At 34.6% G+C, this 23467-nt stretch overlaps 1 protein-coding gene across 5 annotated transcripts in view; it reads right to left on the reverse strand.

Moving 5' to 3' along the window:
- Positions 1-23467, reverse strand: part of ADAMTS20 (ADAM metallopeptidase with thrombospondin type 1 motif 20) — an 86443-nt gene that overhangs the window by 27499 nt on the left and 35477 nt on the right. For 4 of the 5 annotated variants that reach the window (XR_010999054.1, XR_010999055.1, XR_010999056.1 and 1 more), the window contains exons 12-28: positions 19053-19198; positions 17491-17672; positions 17258-17394; positions 16026-16143; positions 12415-12510; positions 11021-11187; positions 10782-10911; positions 9790-9916; positions 8892-9102; positions 8233-8397; positions 7396-7560; positions 5612-5734; positions 4643-4750; positions 3437-3601; positions 2925-3215; positions 2429-2590; positions 828-1004 (exon numbers count right to left, since the gene is read on the reverse strand). Coding sequence is in view for 2 of the 5 variants with exons in the window: in XM_068190032.1 (XP_068046133.1) it covers positions 828-1004; positions 2429-2590; positions 2925-3215; positions 3437-3601; positions 4643-4750; positions 5612-5734; positions 7396-7560; positions 8233-8397; positions 8892-9102; positions 9790-9916; positions 10782-10911; positions 11021-11187; positions 12415-12510; positions 16026-16143; positions 17258-17394; positions 17491-17672; positions 19053-19198 (2670 nt within the window). In the remaining 3 variants the exon portion in view is untranslated. The remainder of the gene's footprint in view (positions 1-827; positions 1005-2428; positions 2591-2924; positions 3216-3436; positions 3602-4642; positions 4751-5611; positions 5735-7395; positions 7561-8232; positions 8398-8891; positions 9103-9789; positions 9917-10781; positions 10912-11020; positions 11188-12414; positions 12511-16025; positions 16144-17257; positions 17395-17490; positions 17673-19052; positions 19199-23467) is intronic. The other variant, XM_068190033.1, reaches the window with a different exon arrangement.

Genomic DNA, 23467 nt, shown 5'->3' on the forward strand with positions numbered 1-23467 from the left:
TGATGGAACCAGAACTGGATCCACCCTCCTTTGATTGCCATTATTCCCCTTAGAATTTAGCAGAACAATCAATATTGTTGTCAAATTCACAGCTTGGGAATTACAGTGTTCTCTATACTGCAGAGCTTGCTATGATTACTTCAGTATGTTAATAATCTCCTAGTGGCAATTTTAAAGATTAATGGTGATTACAGTAGGCATTTTTACACATTAATAGACAGTGACATGTAGACAATAACATATTATAGTTACATACATAATTATACATAGTTAACTTTAATTAGTCCCTATTTTAAAACCACTAATATAACCTTTTATACACAAATGTACAAGTAATATAAAGCAAAATGTTTGATGACAGAGTATAATATACATAGATGTGAGTTGTTTTATACTTAAATATACAACAGGAAAAAAGTCACGCACTAAAAATTTAGGGTGTTTTTGCAAATATAAATACGTAGATAATACTGCAGCATAATTTACAGCATAAACTTGTAAATTTAAACACGTATCAAACTGTAACCCTTCCAAATGGAAGGCCTATTAGGTATTGTTATAGTTATGATGATTTCTGGCAATTTTCAAAATACTCCCTAGCATGTTTTACAGACCATGATGCTGTTCCCATTGAAGGAAATGGCTGCTTTTCATTTAAATCTATGACTGCAGGAACAATTTCTTTATAAAACTACAGTGACTATATTCTACATGCATTATTATTTCACTGTTATCAAATAAAAAATGACAAAAAATCTCTTAAAACACATGGGAAAATAGAGTAACAAAAAGAACAAGCAAGCAAAAAATATTGAATGCTATCGTACCGATTTCCATGGTCCCCGATGCCAAGAAACATCACCAGGGCAAGAATGCACATTACATTGTGCCATGTTAGGTGGCTTGTCTAGAATTTCACAGTTTTGATCACCCAACATTTGGCCAGTGGGAAGCTGGCAAATCACCAGTCTTGTCTTTATTCCATCTCCACAAGTCTGAGTACACTGAAACACAAAATTTTATATTCAATAATTTTATTAACAGTCATCACATACCAACAAACCAAAATATATAGCAATAATCAGTACATCATATTATTCACTATGTCTATTTCCATATTCCCTGGACACTCTATTCAAGCATAAGGACTTAAAGTCTAATCTTAGGTAATTCTCTCACCAAAACCTTTACCAAACTACGTTTTTATGGTTTAGCAAGTGACTTTCAGCAGAAAGTCTCAGTTGCAGACAATCCATTAAGGAGAAGTAATTGTGAAAATAAATGTGCATCTCTTTCTTTAATATGAGGAAAAGATGGAAATTTGTCATAAAAGTAGTTTCCCTGCCAGACAGTGGCAGAAAACTCAGATACTGGGCTCACTTTTATAGAGTCCAGTTTATACAGACTAAGTATAAAATACTTATAGGATGTGTTTTCTGTGTTTCAGTTAGCCTGTAATTCTTCAATACCAGTTCTCATTCCTAATGAGCTCTTAAAGCCAATCTATAATAGTTCAAACCTTTTTACTGTATTCTCAAGGATTCCAAATTAGTATCATTTGCATAAACTGTATCCCAAGTCTATGGCTGTGAACATTTAGATATGACATTTAGACTGACCTTGAGAACTGAATGGCTAAATCTGGCCAAAACAAGGAGAAAAAAAAGTAAAACAAAAAAGTAACTCAACTAATTTTTCTTCTTTTTTCAATTCCAGCAGCTGATTTGCTTAAGTAAGAAAAGTGGGCAAGAATCACAAGAGGTTAGATTAGAATAAATGCAAAAAAAATTAGCTTTAACTCCTTCTGTAGCATTTGAGCAGGAATGTGTGGTCAAGATACGACATCACATAGCACAGAGAATAACATATCCAATAACACCAAATGTGTCATCAAAATGTTCTAACCAGGCACAACCTTTCATGCATGATCCTATCCCCATACTTCTAATTTGTAACTACAGCCCCATAGCCGCTACTACTTGCAGGTACTATTGTTAGTACCTATGAAATTACAGGGAATAAAATTTCTCTACAGCTTCTATGCTCATTTTTTTCTTAGACTAGCTATTGCACTGTGGTTTTTCTGCATACAATCCAGCTTTTTGTAACAGAATATAATTTTCTGTGTCTCAAGATACATGTTGTACAACAACTATATGATTTGTTGATGTTGCATATCCTTAGCCTCATCAATACTTACTTCTTTTGCATGTATATTTACATTACTCATATTTCCACTACAGTTCTGGATTTGATCAAAGAATAAAGTTTAGATAAACAGGTTCAAACTCATTCTTTTTAAAATTTTAAACTCTATTAAATAAGTAAAAACAAGGTGTTCAGTTCCACTCACAATCACATAATTATGTTTCTACTTCTAAGCTTATGTAGCAAACAATGTTCCCCTTTGTAAGTGAAATGCTCTTACTTCTCCCCAGTTCCCAAAGTTCCACTGTGGGCAGGGTCCAGAATCACAGTGTCTCGACTCTGAAGGTTTTGTTGCCTCATCACAGTTACTGGCACTTCTTCCTTCTTCATCTTGACATACTACGACTCGGCGGTGAAATCCACCTGCACAAGTACTAGAGCACTACCAAAACAGGTAAACACACATTTTGCCATTGCATGATCAAATAAATGTAAAATATGTTGGTTAAAACAGATTGGTTATAAACCTTACCTTTCAAAAGTGAAATCTTCAAATAAAAATGACTACTATGTAGAAGTATTTTATATTTGAAATAATGGAAAAATTACACTTGGAGTTCAATATATTTTGAATAACAATAAGAACAAGAATAACAATACTTTTAAAAATTAATGTGCTTCTCTTTTTGAACAAATCTGTACTGCAATAACTTTTCTAGAAATGTTAATACACATGGGTACAGAACAAATTAATATATTCTAAAAAAATTTCTTACTGCTCCCCAGGGTCCAGTTCTCCATTGATATCCTCCCACAGAAGGACGGTTCCACTGGTTTAAATTGTCTTGTGGAGGGTGAATTGGGAGGTAACCTATTTCTGGAAAATGGCTTGGATGGTCATGTGTTTTTGGAACATGATGATAAACTGGTGGACAGGGTGGCATGTTACATTCTTGTTCCTTAGGAGGTCGGCCTTCAGGATCACAGTAATTCTCATTGATTTGCTGATGATAATTGACACAGATGACTTGTCTTGTTACTATTCCACTGTCACACGTAACTGTGCACTGACCGAAAGATTAACACAGGGTTTGTCACAGAAGATTGATGATTAGCAATCAAATACATTTCTATTTATTTTTGGCAAGAACAAACATATACTTTGCCTTTTCAAGGGATGCAATTTCAATCACACTTGCGAAAAAAAAATGAACTCTCTATTTCTAAACAGAGACTTGGCCAATAATCTAAACACACACATTAAAAAATTGTTACAATTAATACTTACAGGGGACCAATTTCCAACTTTCCACTCTCCACATGGGCTAAAGCAGCTTGAAATTTCAGCTGGTCGTGGTAAATGAGCACACAAAGATTCATCTGCTATCTCTCCATGAGCATCTCTACAACTCACATAGCGAGCACGATCACCCTTCCCACAGGATGCAGAGCACTGTCAGTGAAAAATTCAAAGTCATCACACTTTAGGATACTAAAACAAGATCATGCATGCAAGCATCTAAAATACTAACATAGTTTCTGTTCACCTGGAACTGAATTGCATGGCCTTAATTCTCATGAAGCATTTCAGTGTATATAAAGAGCATTTAAACTATAACATGGAATAGTTACACAGTTGCAAGTAGTGACAGAAACATCAGAAACTTCCAGAACACTTTAGTTGTTACACAGGGATGCAATATTTACAGGAGCTGTTAAAATAAAAATGGATATTAACAATCCATTTGCCATTATGGTTTGTATTAGCAGATTTCATTGAGCCCCTTCTGATGCCTTTATAGCTGAAAAGTTCAAGGTGGACTTAATGAAGAACTGCTGAGTAGCCTCAGTTTATGCACCCTTTACTGCTATTTAGTTAACATAGCTGTGCAAAAATATAACTGCATTATATGCTTTATTAAATATCTCAAGGGACTAACAGACACATCCACATTTCATAGATAATTTTAAATTTTCTCACTGCTATTAAGTAAAACTAATTTTTGACATTATCAAAATAAAAACCTTGCATAGAAGAAAATTTATGTAGGAACTGTTTTACTAATGCTTATTTTACAAAAAAAATGTCAAATTAGATCTTTAAAGATTCCAACTGTTTGCTACTCACATAAAAGATTTAAATAATATTTTAAAATCAAAGATGTTCCAAATACTTAGAAACTTATCAATTACATTTAAAAAAACACTTCCTAGTGCACTGTCAATCATACAAAAACTATTTCACTCAGAACCTCAGCTCCTAGAATTCTGCTTTTTTTCCTGTTATTTTTCCTGGTTGAATTTGAAGCACACAGTTTGCTGGAAATGTCTATCTGCTCCTTAGGAAACAGTTTCTTAAGAAAATATTAGAACTCCTTTTTAATCTATCCCAAGCAGATTTCAGTCTGAAAAATATCTTAATGAAAGCTTCATGGAAAAATGGGTGAATGAGTGGAAGGCTGTTGTGTAAGGTGTTGACTGCTATATTACATACTGGGGTCCATGATCCATATCTCCATTGGGTCACCTTCCCCACATGAACTAGAGGAAGTGAGGTAGTCCATAATTTTGTATTTTCTGGACAAGAGGGCAATTCACATTCCTGTGGGGGTGAGGAAAAAAAAATAAACTTTTGAAATATACATTTTGGAAGAGCCAAATGTAAACCAAAGGTTAGCATTAATTAACATGCAAATACCATCTTTTACATTTTCCCTGGAATTATTCAAAGATCTTTCATTGAACTGCTTTGTTTCATTTTAAATGGAGTTTCAAAGAAAATTCATTTGATCTTAAAACTGCATTAGCTATAACCAATAATATTGGCACATTGAGAAAGAACAGTTCTGGCCAAATTGTTGGAGAGAAGGAGCATAGACATTACAGTTTTCCTGCTTCAGAGCCACAGGCAGCACAGAAGGATCAAGCAAAGATGGTGGCTGTGCTATCCTGCCCTTTATACCTTCAGATACTGAGAATGTAAATTTGCCCAGTTTCAGTCAGTAGCTAAACAGGTACTACAATTAAAAATGCAAAGGATAATCAAACCCAGTGTTTGCACATCTAAGCAGAAATAAACTACACCAATTAACTGGATTTTATATGTTGAAGCTTATAAAAGAAGCCAGTTAGGTATTATTTATTAAGCAGGATGCCAGGCAGTGTCCTTAGAATATTCTACATGTTGGAGCTTCCCCTACTGCCAAATAACCACAGGCCTTTGGATTCCTTGAAGTCATATACTCTATCAACATCACATATCAACTTTCAAACATGTCTTAAAATTACCCTTCTTTTACTTAATTCCGTAGGTAAACTTTGATGTTCGCAAAGAAAAGCACAGTTTCAGTATTTTGTTCTCATTTTAGAAGTGATGTCCTCTGAGTTCCCACATAGAGTCAGCGGAAAAGAGTTGTATTCAGACACTTTTGAAAGAGAAGTAGAGAGGTGTAATTGAACTTACCTGACTGTCTCTAGGACGAGTGGCAGCATTGCAGTCCCTGTCGTCGTTCAGAATAACGTGGTACGTCCCAGTAACACATTTGACTGCACGCACCTGGTATCCGTGTCCACATGTTACAGAGCACTGTTGAAGGCGGCAGTTTCATACACTTGAAATAGCGCTATTTATAATCAAAGTTCATTTTTAATTACATTTTTTACTTTAAAACTTTTTCTAGAATTAATAGGGATGACTACTGAGATGGTGTTAACTTCCTTTGTAGCAGACTATCAGATACTTAACCAGTGTCCCATAGCACACCAATGAAGAGTGCTTGTGCAAGACAAAGGATTTCTCTCTTTCCCCTTTTCTATCCCCTGCAGTGAGTAGGCTGAGGGTTGGGCAGGAGACTGGGAAGGAACGCTGCCAGAACAGCTGACCTCATCAAAGGGACAATCCATGCTCTATAACATCATGCTCAGCAATAAAAACTGGTCAAGAGAAAGTAGAGGAGGGGAAAGGTTGAAGAAGTAGCTTCAAAAGAATCACTAACTGCAGCTGTTAAATGTCCGTCTCTACAGAGAGAAGCCCTTCTCTACAGAATTTGACCAGAGTGCACTCAAAGACGGCACCTAAAACATTAGATGGCTGAAAATATTATGACACAAACCCTATCCCTATAATTGTTGTGGTTCAAGCACAAGTACTTGTAAAAAACCTGGTTGTGAATAGCTATCACCAGGTGGTATAGTGGAACAACTGCAATGAAAAGTTCTGCTCCAGTGACATAGATTGGTAAATTACTTGTACAAGCTATTTCAGAAAACTGTTTTTTATTCCTAAGAATTCTATCATGGGTCTGAATTAATCTTTAATTTAACTTCTGCATTTAGCTTGTAGGAATGGAAAGTCATAGTCTTGTGATCACAAGATTACATTATGTTAGATAACAGTGTGGTTATCTCTAAGGTAAAAAAGTAAAAGAAATTTCTAAATTAAAAATATATTTAATTTTCAAAGGTATATTTATTCTGTATTTTAATAACAGGTTGTATGTAATAAGATAAAGATCAGCTGCTATTTGGTTATGATTTCCCACTAACACCCAAGAAACACTGAATAATTTTCTGATGGTTTGAGTAACCTGATCTTATAAAAGCCATGTGAAGTTGAGTACCTTATGTTTTTAATTCATTCTCATCTATTTACTGACAAAGGTTTCCTTCACAAATTAATCCACTTTTTTCTAGCATTTTAAATCCACTCTAGTTTACATGAGATGAGTGCCACACAGGAACATATTTTTCAACAGCACTTTCATATAAAGAGATAGCAGATCTTACATCACTGAATGTAAAAACAAAATGCAACAATAAAATATTAAGTCCCTTTCCCCTCTATTATTAGCATATACATTTCTATGATTGATTGAAGTATATTGTAGATTGAAGATATCTACATTAATTGGAGCTACCTTTGGAATATGTCCACTTACCTAAAAATATTTGGTCTTTTACTTGTCTCGTTCATTTGAACATTTTGGTACCCTCATTTTCATTATTCTGGTGATGTGCAAAATATCTTTGATATTAAGGGTCACGATCTATTACAATTTTAGGCATTTAACTTGCATATGGGTGTTCCTAAATTGCAAGTTAGCCAATAGGACCCTGCAAACAAACATGTGACTCAATTCAACTAAAACAACTGCTTAAGATTCAACTAGAATGTTTAAAAAGTATTGTTTTGCGATTGCTCATAGCATGAACTATAAAACAAGAAGCCAACAATCCTTATGTACTCACTGATCCCCAAGGCCCTACTTGCCAAGATGCACATTCATGAAGTTCACATGGTGTTATTGACTCTGGTCTGTCATTTGGGTTACAGAAATCATCTCTCAGTTGTTCATCATTAAGTTGGCACCAGACTTGACGGTGCTTCATTCCTTTGCCACATGTCACAGGACACTGTAAAATTATTATAAACATCAGTTTGCAGAGACATGAATCTGCATTAAGGCTTCAATTCCTTTTAGCAACTTGTTTGGTTTTAGAAGTCACATAAATAAAAATATTCCATGAATATAAGTAGTCAAAAACCCCTATTTTTAAATGAACTTTTAATTTCCTGTTAATTTCAACTCAAATGTTAAAACAAAGAAGTTACTATTAAGATTCTAAAGCTCCAAAGTATGAAAACGATGTGAAGATCATTTATTTCCAATACAATAATAGCACATATACAGCTGTCACTGGAAAAATGTTTAAACTGTCCACAACTTGTTTATATCCATCTAGCCTATAATAAGATTAATATAATTATATTAAACAGTAGGCTGTATAGTTGTCATTGCTTCATAAAAAAGGAAGGTATGCAAATTACTGCAAAGACATTTACGTATCTTCACCACCTCATTTTAACGTAACAATATTAAGGAGAAAATAAATTCTAGGAGTGTTTTACAGAAGTCGTCATGCCAGCCATAGATGTGTGATGTGTATCAGAAAAATCATAGGACTTAAGAACTTTCACAACCATGTGGCCCAAAATAAAATAAAACCCCTAAACACTTAATTCAGCGTATTTTAATATTGATGATCAGGACCAAATGTACTTTAAGTTTTACAAAGTTTCATTACCTCACTCCAGTCAGTAACCGACCAGCTTGGACATAAGAATTCATTGCAGCTCTGTGTTACAATTCTTGGAAGTTCCTGGCATTCTCTGTCAGGAAGATGACGTCCCAAGTTGTTCATACAAAAAGCTTCTCTGCTTCTGACACCTCTTGCACAGCTCCTGGAACACTGTGGTGTATAGTTATGAAACAGGAAACAATAAAATAAAACCAGGCCAAAATACATTATCAGTCTTAAAGGTAAAAGACATTAAAGATTGTGCCAGACAAAAGTGTCCTCCATTTAATCCACAGAATGCTAATATGTTCATTTGAGATAAATTCAGCACTTTGTATAATAGTTCCAAGATAAAGCTCTACCAAAGAACAAAACCAAAATTGTACAGAACTAAATTATTAAATAAATAAAATATAGAACTTTAATTACCAGATGTTCACTGCTGATATCCAAAACCAAGCTGCAAACAAGCTACCCATTCTTGTAAAAAGATAAAGAAGTTGCTGAAATATAAAGGCTGGTATTAGCTGATTCTTCATACCTGTATTTGTCAAAAATTGTTTCCTTTTAGTTGTTAAAGTAAAAAAAAATATAGAGAATTAAAAATTTGGTATGAATGCTAACCAGAATTATAATGGTACAATTTTAAAGTTTTAAATCTGTACCTCTGACCACTCTGTGTAGTGCCAACTTCTTAACGTACAGTCACCATGGCAAGGTTCTCTGGCTGGTGGTTTCTGCTGATCAGCACAGTACTTATCATCCACTGGAGCACTGAGACCTCTTGCAATAGAGTATTTCATGCAGTGGATCTCAACAGATCGATGTCCTGGGCCACACTTCGATGTACAGTCACTTTTGCCAACACTGTGCCATCTAAAATGACAAACCATTGTAGAAAGGTAACCGTGTTTTAAAAAATATGACCATGGTAATTAAAGCACTCAGAGAATGTACCAAGAATTATAATGTAAATATAGATATGCATTTTATGGAACAAATAAAACAGTAAACTCTTATCTCATGACTGAATTTTCAAAGCAATATATGAGAATTTGGCTCATAGGCTTAAAAGAACTTTTTTTAATTTAAAGGATCTCTTGTCTTAATCTCCTCGGTGACTTTGAAAAATACAAGCTATAATTCTAGCTCTTCATCCTCTGGATATTTCAGTGTGGGCCATCTTGGAGTGCAAAAACACCAGTGTGTTTCAAATGATTTCCAGTTGTGGGTACAATTCTGGTGGAAAACGTATTTCATGCAGCAATATAAGTTTTTGTGCCAGAATATATAGAACAGATTCACAATTATAGTAAGTGATTTTGTACTTTACCAATAAAAATTAGAAAAGTACTCTAGTTCTATGTAGAGTTGAAGGTGTAAATATCATGTATAAAGCCATTACACCAACAGATTTAAGGAAAAGGAAAGATGGGAAGGATGAGGAAGGTAGAGAGGGCTGGAGGGACAGAGGATAAAGCAATCTGAATTACCTTGTTTCAATGTCAATCAATAAAACCATATTAGACCACAATAACTCCATCAGTTAGGAACCATTTTTACCTCAATTCACACTCTGTATTACACTCCTCAAAGACACTTGGTACAGTGGGTATAAATTCACATCTTTGATCAGACACGACCACACGATCACTTTTACGTATACATGTCATTCTTCTTCTTCGAATACCTTGAAAAAGCATCAGAAGAAGTATATAAATGGCTAAAATAAGAAAGACTGCCTTATGGATTCCAGTCATCATTTAGGAACTGAGATACCCCATTAAGACAACTTCTGTATACAGCAGATTCTGCACAAACATGCTGCTTTGCGCAGCTCACTACATTCCAGGTGTTGAACAGCCTTTCCCAGTCACCTTCTCCACCTCCCAGCTGTCCTACAGCAGTCTCACAGGATATCAACTTCCAGAGAACTCCAAAAGTGCAACAGTCCATTTGCTCATCAGGCTAAGTATTCCAAATGCATCATGTATGTCCTGCTAATTAACATATTTCCTAAACCACCATGTTAACTTAGATGTTGTGATCCTTTCCCTTAAAGAAGCAGAAAATTTGAACACAGGGTACCTAAAAGATCTGGAGTTCTGGGAGAAATACCACAGTTGACAGCTGTTCAGCTTCTCTAGCACATGAGCATGTATTCAACCAGAAGAAACTCACCATCACATATTTTCAGGCTTTTTTAGCACCCACTAAAAAGAGTATTTGTCTGTGTACATACACTTTTATATATACACATTTCATATGAGGTTTGATCCAACCTTTTTTAATAAACTGCTCCTATGTCTCCAAATGTAGGTTTGAATATAGAATTATACAGCATAAGCACAATTAAATACAAATAAGTACAAAAAATAGCAAAAACAAAAATCAGAAGCTATTCTGTCCTTAAAGGCTCTGTGAACTTAAAGCTTACTGAGGGTAACAAGTCTCTTCCTTACAAGTAATGGTGAAAAGTCAGAGAACTTAAGATGAATCCCTTCCTAAAATCCCATCAGGTCTTTGGTTCTGGTGAAAAAAATACTGCACAGTACCTTGGCACATCCTGCTGCAGTCTTGCCAGGGTCCATAAGGATCCCATGTAAACAGATCACTTCCATCTTCTATTGGGACATTGAATGAATAACGCACATCAGGGTTGTATAAATTCCCTACACACAAAACCTTGATTGAGATAAAATGATAGCTGTTTTTCAGTGAATTTGAACGTAAAATTATGAACATAATGATCATATAGGAAATTTTCAAACTTCTGAGAAAAGTAAACATGCACCTGTAAGGTTAGTTCTTCTTCAACTTTATCAGTGCTGTTAATTCGTTCTATTGTATTGTTTGAACCACTGTACTCAAAAATGGCTCCTTGTATATTGATTTCTCTTTTTGACATGCTTACAACAAAATTTCCATTCAAGATAAAATTTCCATGGGCATCTGATAAAGCTGTAAGGGAAATAAAATATTGGAAATCTATTTAGTTAAAAGGTTCTACCAATAAAATCTCACCAACGCGTAGATTTATTTTAGTCAATGTAAAAAGTTGCATCAAACAGTTCAAATTAATGAATTGAACCCTAATCATCACCTGAGCAGTGGTCATGGATTTTCTAAGCCATGGATTTTCTCTGCATTATAGTACTTAAATAATATTTGTTCTGCTGAGTTGCTGACTGCAGTCCTAACTTTTAAATTTAGCTGGGTTCTGCTACTGCAGAAGGAAACAATAATTATAGGTATTTCTGCCCTATTCTACAGCCCACATCCTTGTATTTACTACAGCTACTTCTAGTGAACTGGGTTTTAAAAGTAAACTTGAAACTAAAAATAAATTACTAAGCATTTGTGATAGTAATTTAATGCAATCACCTATTTGCAATAATAATAACAATTTAAACATTTTTAAAATAAGGCAAAATTTGTAGCACAAGATGCTATTCAAGCATTACTACATTTGAAATGGAAGCTAATGTCAGGGGCAAGGGTTGTTTCTGGGCAGCAGGTTACAAGGAAAACATTTTGAGAATTCTGAAGTTTATTGGCTAGGATGACAATGGAAGAAGAGACAGCAGGTAAATATGCTGCAATATTTTCTCAGACACTTCAGATACAATGTAACTACTGTGAAATAGAACAACCAAGATTTCTGGTAGGACATACTTATGAATTCTTTGTTGCCTACACACACTTGCAAATATATCAGGGTGTGACGACCTTTATACTCTTTATGACCCAGACATAATAGAAAAAGAAAAATATGAGACAACCGGTAAGTTTGCTGATGGTCAGACTGCTTTGTTCATAAACAAAGCAAGTGCTTCCAAGATTTAAAACAACAAATACCTGCATGATTCCTCAGTTCACTTGTGGCATTCCAATTAACATTGTGACAGCAAAGTAAAAAATTGTCAAAATTATGCAAGGTGCTATAACTCTTATTCTCTGATGAATTAACCCACTCATCTAAGAACTAGAAACCTTAACATCAAACTGATTTAGATACTTGTTTTCTGAAAACTAGTATCTACAGAGAGACTGAGGCCAATGAATATACAAAATAATTAGATATTTTCTCCAATGTCTTTATCAGATTCCTCATAATATACATGCAGAGAAGATCTCTGTGAAAAGCACAAAACCTATCCATCAATGTTGTACACAGGAGGATTTTACCAAGGTAGTTGTCATCTTCAGGTTTCCCTGAGTAGCTGTGCTGTTGAATATCAATGTTTGTTGCTCCTTTTGGAATATTTACTACAACATTGTAACCTGCAAATTAATTATATACAAAAATAGTCAAGTATTAGTAAATATGAAAATACATTTTCATTCACAAAAACCCTACAATGCACCAGAGACAACCAATACTGAATGCCTTCATGTGTTATTAAGTGTTAGGTTCTGTGTTCAGATATGTGAATTCAATTCTTTACCACTAACATGAGCTCAATCTATTTAGAAAAATCCCTAGAGAGTAGAACTACTCTAGAAAGCAGTCAAGTATATCAAGAGGGACTCAGGAAACACTGACTGTTCAAAATTTAAACTTTTACAGAAATCTGGGTAAGTTGCTTAACATGAAATATCTCCATTCCCCGTTTAAGTGATTGAGATAGGTTTTCTCTCCAAGAGTATTTCAAGACAGCACACTAAAGAATGAGTCTTAAATATTAAAATATTGCAGTGTTGCAGGCCATATGGGTAGGTAGATACAGATGTTAAACTAGCCACGCTTGATCCACCTTCTGCTTAAAATATTGAGTGCACTCTCTTCAAAATACAAATGCTTCACAAATGAGTCACCCTTTCTTGTAATATCTCCAAGTAATATTATGGTAGCCTTGCCACCAGGTAACAAAATAAGGTGCATCAAGATCTACTTTATAAAAAAATCGCGTTGCACATAAACCTAGGTTAAAAAATCCAAACATATCTCTCACAGGTGCTAACCACAAATTCAAAATACTTATGGCTGAGAAAAACTGAGTACAGCAAACATTGCAAGCAAATCATAAATACAAACATGTAATCTGAGGTATTAATAAAAAATTTGATAACTTTTCCACTTATTTCACTGTGTTTAACAATATTACTGTGGCTTTAGTTGATGCACCTTTGTGGATAAAAATTTAAAAGGCAATATCCTTTTCATTTTGTACTGGGTTTGACTGGGATAGAGTTAATTTTCTTTACAGTAGCTGGTAGAGGCTGTTTTTTGAATTTGTGCTGGAAAATGTTGATAATTCGGGGATGTTTTGGCTATTGCCGAGCACAGCTTACAGAGTCAAGGCCTTTTCTGCCTCTCACCCCACTCCATCAGCGAGGAGGCTGGGGGTGCACAAGGAGTTGTGAAGGCATACAGGTGGATTCCAGCTGACCCAGACCATATGGCATCATGCTGGGCCAAAACTGGGGGAAGAAGGAAGGGGGTAATGTTCAGAGCATTTATCTTCCCAATTCACTATTTTGCATGACAGAGCCATGCCTTCCTGGCTGGACACCTGCCTGCCCATGGGAAGTGGTGAACCAATTCTTGCTTTGCTTGTGTGCATGGCTTTTGCTTTACCTATTAAACTGTCTTTATTTGAACCATCTGAATTTTCTTACTTTTATTCTTCCAGTTCTCTCTCCCATCCCACTGGGAGGTAGTGAGTGAGTGACTGGCTGTGTGGTTCCAGCTGGGGTTAAGCCATAACAAATTTTGTAATTCATTAACTTCAAAGTGTTTTTAAGCTATTAAAACTATGCCATGCATTTAAATGAAGATTTAATCTAATTACAGGTCCATCACATTTACCAGCTGGGGGCAGCACTGCAATTGCAAATCGACAAGATTCATGCTCTGGTTAAACACACAGTTTGGTCAACCCTTCAACATACTGGGAAGAAAACCAAAACACAGTTAAAAAAGCCCCTCATCTCACACACTGAAGACCTTGTGGTAATAGAATGAAAGAAGAAAAAATACAGGAGGAAACTATGAACAAAACTGCATAGCATGTTGTCAAGGATCACATACTAGGACAATGAGAATGACCATTGTCCAGGAGAGCCTCAGATACTCTAATTTGATGCAATAATAATAGGAAACACAGTAATAATGTGTACCTAATTAGATTACCATCTCCTAAAATGGAAGCCAAGTAAATTAGCATTCCGCTGTAATGAATTTTTGATTATTTCTTTACTACTGTTTACACAGTTACTGACAACATTGAAACTGCATGACTATAAGCACACACCACAGGCTGCTATTATCAATTCCAAATTCTGCCTTAGTAAAATGTCTCATTTTGGTTTGAAAGGGAACACAATTAAGTTAAAAGAAAAAGATTAAGTGCACATCAGCATACTTAGCTTGTGATCCTAATTCAGAATTTTTTTTGAAAATTGTATTTCCTCAGACAATACCTTCAATCATTAGCCTAGGGATGTCTTAGACCTCCCATGGACATGAGAGTTTTAGTGATCAGTTAAGTACAATTTATTGTTTGCATGGCTGTATTCCTACTTGAGCACACCCTGTGATAATCCCAAATGTTCAGCATACTGTTCATTGGTATAACTCAGTATTATCTCTTATACGCTATAATTCAAGAATTTGAACATAATTTAAAACATTCCACTAATTAGAAAAACAAATAATAATTCAAGGTTTTCCTCATCCCAAAACATGGGGGCTTTTTTCCTTTCCAACTTCAATTTGAAGCAAATAAGTCTGTGACAATGGCAAGTCATTAAATCAGAGTGACAGTCTTGGCCCTATTTGCATAATGGCAGTTTCATATAATGGTCATTTGACTTGTAACAGATGTGTGTGTGACAAAATTCATGTACTATCTATAAGCAACTTCTTAGGACAGACACAAGAAATAATACATGTATTTGTATGGGAAGGGTAGTTGTATAAATTTTTTGGTAATTTTCAGTGGGTGTGTGCCTTCTGCCAGGGGAAAAGAAAATCCAACAGGATACTTGGCATACTTTCCTCTTCAGCAACAATCCCTTTGTCCTATGAAGATCCTATTTGGCAGCTCTCCAGGTATCATTTTCACTTCACCTGTGGTCTCTTTCATCCAGTGAAGTGGCATGAAGGAGCCTCTAGGCTGATATTAACCTGGAGACTTCTGTTCTATGCTCTAACTACTTAACTGCACTGCTACACACATACAGTAGTCACTCCATACTTCACAGAAAAGACTACATAAAGAAGAACTATCAGTAGCGCTTGTAGAGAAACAAAATCAAATAAATAAGAAATACCAGGGTTATTCAGAACTTTCTCATTCATTACCTGTCAATGAGGAGGAAAAAACATAAATATTGTTACCCCTGTTCTCTGGAAGGAGAAGGGCCACATTTCATAGGTTGTATTTTTCATTCTAGGAGAAAAGGAACCTCATCAGCTGCTCACAACACAAATTTCTTTCTATCTCTTTACACAACCAAAATGAGATGTTGGAATATGTTCTTTAGCTGCAAAGTTTCTGACCAGAAAATGCAAAGTACAAAGCAGGAAGCAGTCACCCTTTTAAAGTATTTTACTTTCATAATTTCTTTTATTTTTGGCTTTGACCTCAGAGGAGATTTTTCACTTGAATGAGATAGTATGTCATATTGTTTGCCTCTGCATCCTTGACAGGGAATGTGACTGAAAATCAAAAATATTTTTGTTGATAGAGGCACTAAAGAATATTAAATCCTGCTTCCTTCAATGTAAAGAATAATTTCTAAGCCATAGTGAAGTGTGCATTAAGATTAAAAAAAAAGTAAAACAAACATACCATAATGAGCACTGTTGAAAGTACCTGCAAGTGTCTTACATGAAGAATTATCACCACCACAGATTCCACATTTGTCTCTCCTTGCCTTTGAATTCAAAACGTGATCACAGCCTGCCTGCTACAAAAAATAATAAAAATAAAAAGACCCAGTGTCACTCAGCCCAATGGGAAACAATGAAAATAAGTAAAGTAAGCTTCCTGCTACCCCAAAATATTGTTGTTCACTGTATATATCTAGGCTGCCTTGCCAATTCATTAAAAGCCATCAGTGGTTTTGGATTCTGCAATGTTAGGACAAAATAGAATGGCGCAATCCCAATACACTCCATATGCCAAGAACTGCATAAGAATACATAATAGAACATAGAAATTTTGTATTAAAAATCAACATAATTTATACATTTTAATTTATATTTACATTAAAAGCCTTGGAAGTCTAAAAGCAGTATGCATAACAACATGGTCATCAATTCATTTCAAGTCTGTCATTACAGAAAAGAAGCAAAGGAATACATGGAGACTGTGCTGGTTTAACTAACAAAAGCACAATTTTTGTTTATGTATCTTTACTTAAACTTCCAGGGGTTTTTTGAACTATGATAAACAGGACAATTCTCTGGCATTTCCTCTTTATTCGATCATATAAAAAAAAGCTATATTTTCTCCTCATTCTGAATTTGCTCAGTTTCACTGCAATAAGCAAAATCTCAACAAGGCTTGACAAAAAAGTCTTGAATTGTTAAAATATAGCACCTTGCGTCTCCCAAAAAAATCCTGTGGCAATGCCATAGCTGCTATTAAGCAAAGAGGGATGAATTTATTTAAGGGTCAGTTCCTCCTGATTTTACAGTAAAGTAATAATTACATAATCTATATACTTGGATTTTCTACTATTTACTTCTTTTGTAGCAGAAATGCAATGCTAATAATCACACAGCATGCTTCTTTCCTCCCTTTATGCTAATTTTGGATCAGTTTCTCACTGCTCACTTGAACAATATTAACTCTTTCACATGTGAGGCTTAATGAGGCAAGACTGTGGGTCTTCAGATTCAACTGTATGTTCTTAATTGCTTCCATTTCCAGATCTTTAATTTGAGAGGTGGTAAAATTAGCATAAGTGAACTCAGAACACCATATTTTTAGTAATGTTTACTTGTATTAATATTTACTATCTAGTTTACCATCTGTTAAAACTGATTTTAATAATTAATAAGTTTAGATTTAAATACCCTGCATAAGCCTTGAACACAAAGGTCATTGGTTTCTGCTCCACAGGGAGTACCATCAGCAACTCTGTCCTTCAGCTGATAGTAGGAAGTTGTTCCAGAAACTCGGCAAAAAAGTTTACAGCGATCTTTCATAGAAACTGGAAAGAAAATCCAAGAGGTTTCTTGTCTGTTTTAAAACTTTAAATAAAGTAACATTTTCATTGCGTCAATTGAAAAGATGTGTAATTACTTACTACCACTGTATTTTGGAAGCCAGCGAACAGCAGAGGTAAGACCATTGATATTAAAGTGTTTGCCATCAAATTCAGAGCACTGTTGCTCCCGAAAATCTTTTTTGCCTTTTGGACATGAAACAGTATTACATGACCGAAATTTCATCCTGCGACCAACACAGTACTTTCCTTCATTTCTTGGCCTAAAAAGAAGGTAAATTTAAAACACACTCATTTTCTAAAATTGCTCTTTTCCAAGAAAAGTGGCCTCAGCCACTAATCTAAAGAGGAAAATCTCACACAGCATTCTGCCAGCTGTGTAACTGACTTACACTCAGCTTCTACTGTGCATTCAATTATACCCAAAATAAACCCAATCTTTGTAAAATACTATTGTTGAGGTGGTAATCTCACTACGGATGTTTATTAAGGCATTATTATTTTTACTTCTCTTACAACTACAACTATTTAGCCTGGGTAAAAGTATTAATAATTTTAATGTTTTTATCAATTTAGCTGAGATTACAGCCATATTTCTACACATGCAGCACTTCCATCAGCAATTTGAAATTATTACTTTACACTGAAAAAGAAAGAAGACATTTTGGAGCTGGCACAGTCTTTTCTATACTCCTAATATTGGTTTCACTTCAGGGATCAAAAGAATAAAAAAAGGAAATTGTGGAAAATACCCCATTTACTGTAAAGTCTAAAATACATTTTATCAGCTATAAATTCTGACACAAAAGAATTCATTATTAGTCTGTTCTTGGGGAAGAACAAAAGAATAAAACAACCTCATATTGATACTATCAATCACTACAGACTGAAAGAGGCATTATCTAATGGCAATCTAGTCTACTGTCTCTTACTCATTAGAGAAAATAAAATAACCTGGGGCATTTGATTGAAGTTAATTTATCCTACTGATAATATCAAGCTGACATGACTTCCTAGAAAACTCTGAAACTTCTCAAGCACCAGCTTTGGTTCTGCTTCTGGACAAGTTAAGGGTAAAGTTTTCCTTGACCCTTATTACAGAGAACAAAACCCACATGGAATTATTCAGTCAATGTAATTTTCTAGATATAAAGGGACATTTTAAATGCCTCTGTTATAACAGTGCTCCTTGTGGGCTGTTACTGGTGGTGATGTTGTGGAAAAGCCTGAAATCAAAGCAAATCAATTTTCACTAAAGAGATTAGTAGGCAATACATGTGTTTATTTTTGCACTTTTTACTGCAAAGAAAGCATCTAATGTTTAAAGAAACCTCAACAGTTAGAGTAAACCTAGAAAAAAAGTCCCTGCCAAACAAATTTTTTAGACACATGTGAAAGAATGGATAATATTGTTGAAAGACATGAGTAATCTAAACATCCTCTGCATATTAGAGTCTGTAAATGTATCACTTTCGAAAAACATGGCTGAAACAAGCACTTTTTATTGGTGCTTCAAAATTATTTGCACAGCCCACTTCTATTTTATTTTGAGCCAATCCATAATTTTTTAGTATCTTCATTATGTAAATGTAAAATACATTAAAATGTAACAAAAAATGCGAAACAGAATAAAAAAGCCATACTCTGGTCGATTACACAGCCTGGTGGTGCTCTTGATTCCACCTCCACAAGTTCTTGAACACGAGCTATAAGGTCCCCATGGTCCCCATTCTCCATCTACAGGGCGCAGCTCCATTTCTCTGCTCACACAAATTCCATGGCGGCAGTGCTGCACAGTTGACAAACAAAATAAAATTTATAATTCAAGCAAAAGGTTACTGCATATTTTAGGCACAAAAAGAACAAAATTTAAGCACTCACTTATCTGGATCTGGATGTTTTCTAAAATGTTCCATTTCCTTTGAGATAACTTACACAGTAGTCACGTTTTTAAAAATGCTATCCAGATATTTTGATATCTAGGAAATCTACTGAATATTGAATACTTATCTGTCTTGTCACTTTATCCAAATATCTCTAAAAGATCTTGAATTCCTGATACATTTTCATGCATAAAGTTCAAAAAATAGGTTTAGAACTGCCTTTAATGTACAATATTTTTCAGTTTAATTTTTAATTCACGCTGATACAAAAAGTGAAAATTTATAAGAAACCACCAAGAGAATCAGGGTGTTCTGAACATCTCAAAAACTAACTGTCTAGTGGGATTGTTTGGGAAAAGCAGACAAGCATTTAAGACCTTGATTATGTAAAGCAAGATGATGCTATAAATTCATTCTTGAACTCGGACTTTCACACCTATGACAAAAAGTGTAAAATACTTTAATTTTTAATATTGTATGAAATTTTTACATTTAATACTCATTTAACAATGAGTAGTAAATGTAAATAATTCCATTTAAATGGAATTAACAGTTAAATTTTAAAAATGAATAGTAAAGAAATAATAATTCTTAGAGCAAAATACTACATTGCACTGCCTATTACGTTACTTTAGACCTTATTCTTGGGAAAGAACTACCTGTTTTCACTAAAAAATTACATAAAGAAGGAATTTTCATTTCATCTTCTGGGATTTACATTATTATGAAGACAAAGAGTGCAAGACTATTTTGTTGTAGTCATGTCATTATGAGACTTCACCACGCTGTAACTGTATACTTTTATTATTTATAGAAAGTAATTATCCTTTTTTCCCCAGAAGCATCAATCTCTTGCTTCTAAGGATTTACTCTCCCTGTTCCTGACTGCAAATGTGTCCACTTCAGTGATTATTCAAGAAGTACATGACTAAAAAGTCTAAATGGGAATTTTATGATGGGTGCAGGTGTGACTTTTTCCAAAGAATCCGCAGGAACTACCAGGACTAATCCTACTGATGACTTACAACAGTTGGAATTCTAATTCACTTGTATCCTTTAGAAAAACCCAAGTAGTATATTTGATCATAACATAGTGGAATACTTTACATACTAAAATAGAATATTTATGAGACACTATAATTTCAGCACTACATATCCTGCTGACTTCTATGTGGGAAATGTGTCAACTTTGTCCTCGACTTCAAACACCTTCTGAGGTATCAAAGACTACCCTTATCAGGAGACAAGACACTGGCCAGGACTGAATACATGGGGTCAGTGCTCATACACAATAGAGAGAATTCTTTATTTTAGATGCCTGTTTGCAGACTCAGGATCAGATTGTCCATTAATTAAGGTTGTTGTCAGGAGTGATTCTGCTAGTTGTATTGACAGGGAGTGGCTCGTTCCATCTTTCTCTGCAGGAAATTTAGTGTATGGATCAGTCATTAGAGCAGGTTATATCAAATCAATTGCTTGTTATTTCTGAAGCCTAGGCTTTGCCTCTCTTCAAGACAAAACAGCATCAAATCACCTTAAACTCTAGAAGGATTTTGATAAATAAAGTCTCTGGCACATAAAATAGTTAAATAACCTCTGATACACAAAAGATTAAGTAATAAAACAAGTATTAAACCTCGTACTTTTTAAAATTAATTTAAATGTTACGTAGAATTTCTTAAGAGTTATTACAAATTTATTGCAAAAACTATCAAGAAACAAATTTCACTGAACACACAAAAATTGTGTGCAGTCTTTCTGAATATAGCTGACTGGCCCAAAATTCAAATCTTGTTCAGTGGTTTTATCACTGCCTAAGATAAGTCCTAGATAATTTTTTTTTTCCTTATTAGTATATGCATTTGTTATATTGATATTTATGTTCACATGCTATCAAACATTTTCTTCTCAAAATCAGAATTTGCCACAGAAACAGGTTCTCTTTTCAGGCTTCTGCCTAAGTTCCTAATCAAACTTGATGATAAAATTGCCTGCCTGAATAATTCCTTGTCACACCAACTCTTGCATATAGGCGGTATCTTTTAAGCTCTGAATGCCTTCCCCTAAGAATATGATGATTCCAGTTGATTCTCAAACCCAAAGCAAATGCAGAACAAAAGCTAGATCTTGGCACAGAACTGTGTAAATGATCCAGACAATAGGCCCGATCATCACTTAAAACTAAAACTAATGCTCTAACCTAAAATCAAAAAGCCACCATTATTTCACTGCGTAAGAATTCACACTGGAGTGCTTACATGTTAGTGTTAGTTTGTATTAATTTTTTTCAACATGGCTTTCAGGAACCTTTACATCTGAGTCTTCTAGTACCTAACATCAAATCCCTAGCAATCAAAGACAGACTTTCTACATAGTCCATCCATAAGCTAAATGAGGAACATTAAGAACTTGCCTTTCCAAGAACTGTCCTTAGCACCTTAGGAAATAATTTTTTACACTGTAGGCTGAAGAGTCTAAATCATTCTTCACAAAATGAATACTGCATTCTATTATAGACAGTGACCTAGCATTTAGGTTCTTTGTCTGTCCAGAAAAACATTTACAATAACTTGAAGGGAGATTTCAAGAAAAGAGTTTTTAAACAAAATTTTATAGCCACAACAGTACAATTTTGATGCATAAAAATGCAAAGCATATGCTTACATCTGGGATTTTAATAGCTTATTCAACAAACTTGTCTCAGCTATTATTCAGGTGCATTCCTACAGAAGCAACATGATGAAGTCACAGTAGAAAACTCCAGCACCAGACATGTTCCAGATGTCCCTCTGTGTTCACTTGAATCATTGCTTCACTGACAATAGTATGATACACAGAGCTTTCATAAACTTGAATACAATTGCTAACAATTTTTTCTACATTTTTTATGGCAAATATAGCATATGCATCATATAAAGTATCACACAGAATTCCAGACATACTGATTGCAGCAAGTGGCAAGGCTGCTCCAGTCAAGATCAATAGTTGGTTTTCTGTCAAAAAACCTAGAAATGCTTCAAATTTGGAATCAATAAACCTATGGGTACCCAAATTTGGTTTTATTATTATTTTATTTGTTTTTATTAATAATCTTCTTATAATAGGCACTTGGGGTCTTTCGTATGGATTAACCTATGACTTGGTAAATTGATTTTGAGAGCTTCCAATTTATGACTTACTGAACTTTCTAAATTTCCAGGAAAGCAACCTTGAAAGAAATTATTAAAGCGTTACTTGACAGGCTATGCTCAGCTTTGACTGAATCAGGGAGAGTGGTAGATGCATGCAGAACAGGACTAGAGCTCCTCTGAAATCAAGCACTTCCCACAGAGCCCACCAAGATGAGAAGTGGGACCCTAAGGCACATAAAAGGAGCTAAAGCAGAGCAGTTAATAAAATGTACATACAAGGCAGAATAAATGGAGCTTGGAAAGATGCCAGACTGAAGGTGTCACCACAGCATCTCAGGTCTTTATCTCTGTGGCATGGATTCTCAGACGAGTCTACGTTTATTACTCAAATGACATTATGTACAAAACCCACATTATTTGAATTTTTTCAATGTTTTCAATTTTTTCTTGCAAAAAATCTGCATACTTTATTTCTCCCTTGAAACTTCTAATTTTTCTGAAATTATAGCTCATAGAAAAATATTTCACAGAAATCACAGTTTACAGAAAAAATTTATGGTTTGAGCCTATACTTTACTCTGTTCTTACCATTCAAAAAATCTGCTGCTGCTTTCTAGATGGTGAACATATTCCCCAATTCCCAACTCTGATAAAATACATCTGATTTTCTTATACTTACTTTACATATATACACATAAAATTATTCTTTCAGATTCAATATCTTCATGTATTACCTTCATGAGATAGTCAAGCTATGTAGCAATTCTTAATAGTAATCAATAAATGGGTACTACCTACCAGTGAAGAACAGCAAACATACTTCAGAATTAGATGGGTATTTCTTTTACTGTTCAAAGCAACTCTTAGTTGCTCTGCATCCCCATTCTCAGTTGTTCCTGTATCCCTGTCTTTTATGCCAAAAAGGCATAAAAGATGAAATCTTAATTTACCCAGTAGCTATTCTGAATATTTTTAGATGCTAGCTCACTATACATTACATATCTACAGTGAATAGAATTGATTAACATGTCTCTAAAACACAAA

The sequence above is a fragment of the Anomalospiza imberbis genome, chromosome 5 (assembly GCF_031753505.1).
Source record: "Anomalospiza imberbis isolate Cuckoo-Finch-1a 21T00152 chromosome 5, ASM3175350v1, whole genome shotgun sequence".
NCBI classification, from domain to species: domain Eukaryota; kingdom Metazoa; phylum Chordata; class Aves; order Passeriformes; family Viduidae; genus Anomalospiza; species Anomalospiza imberbis.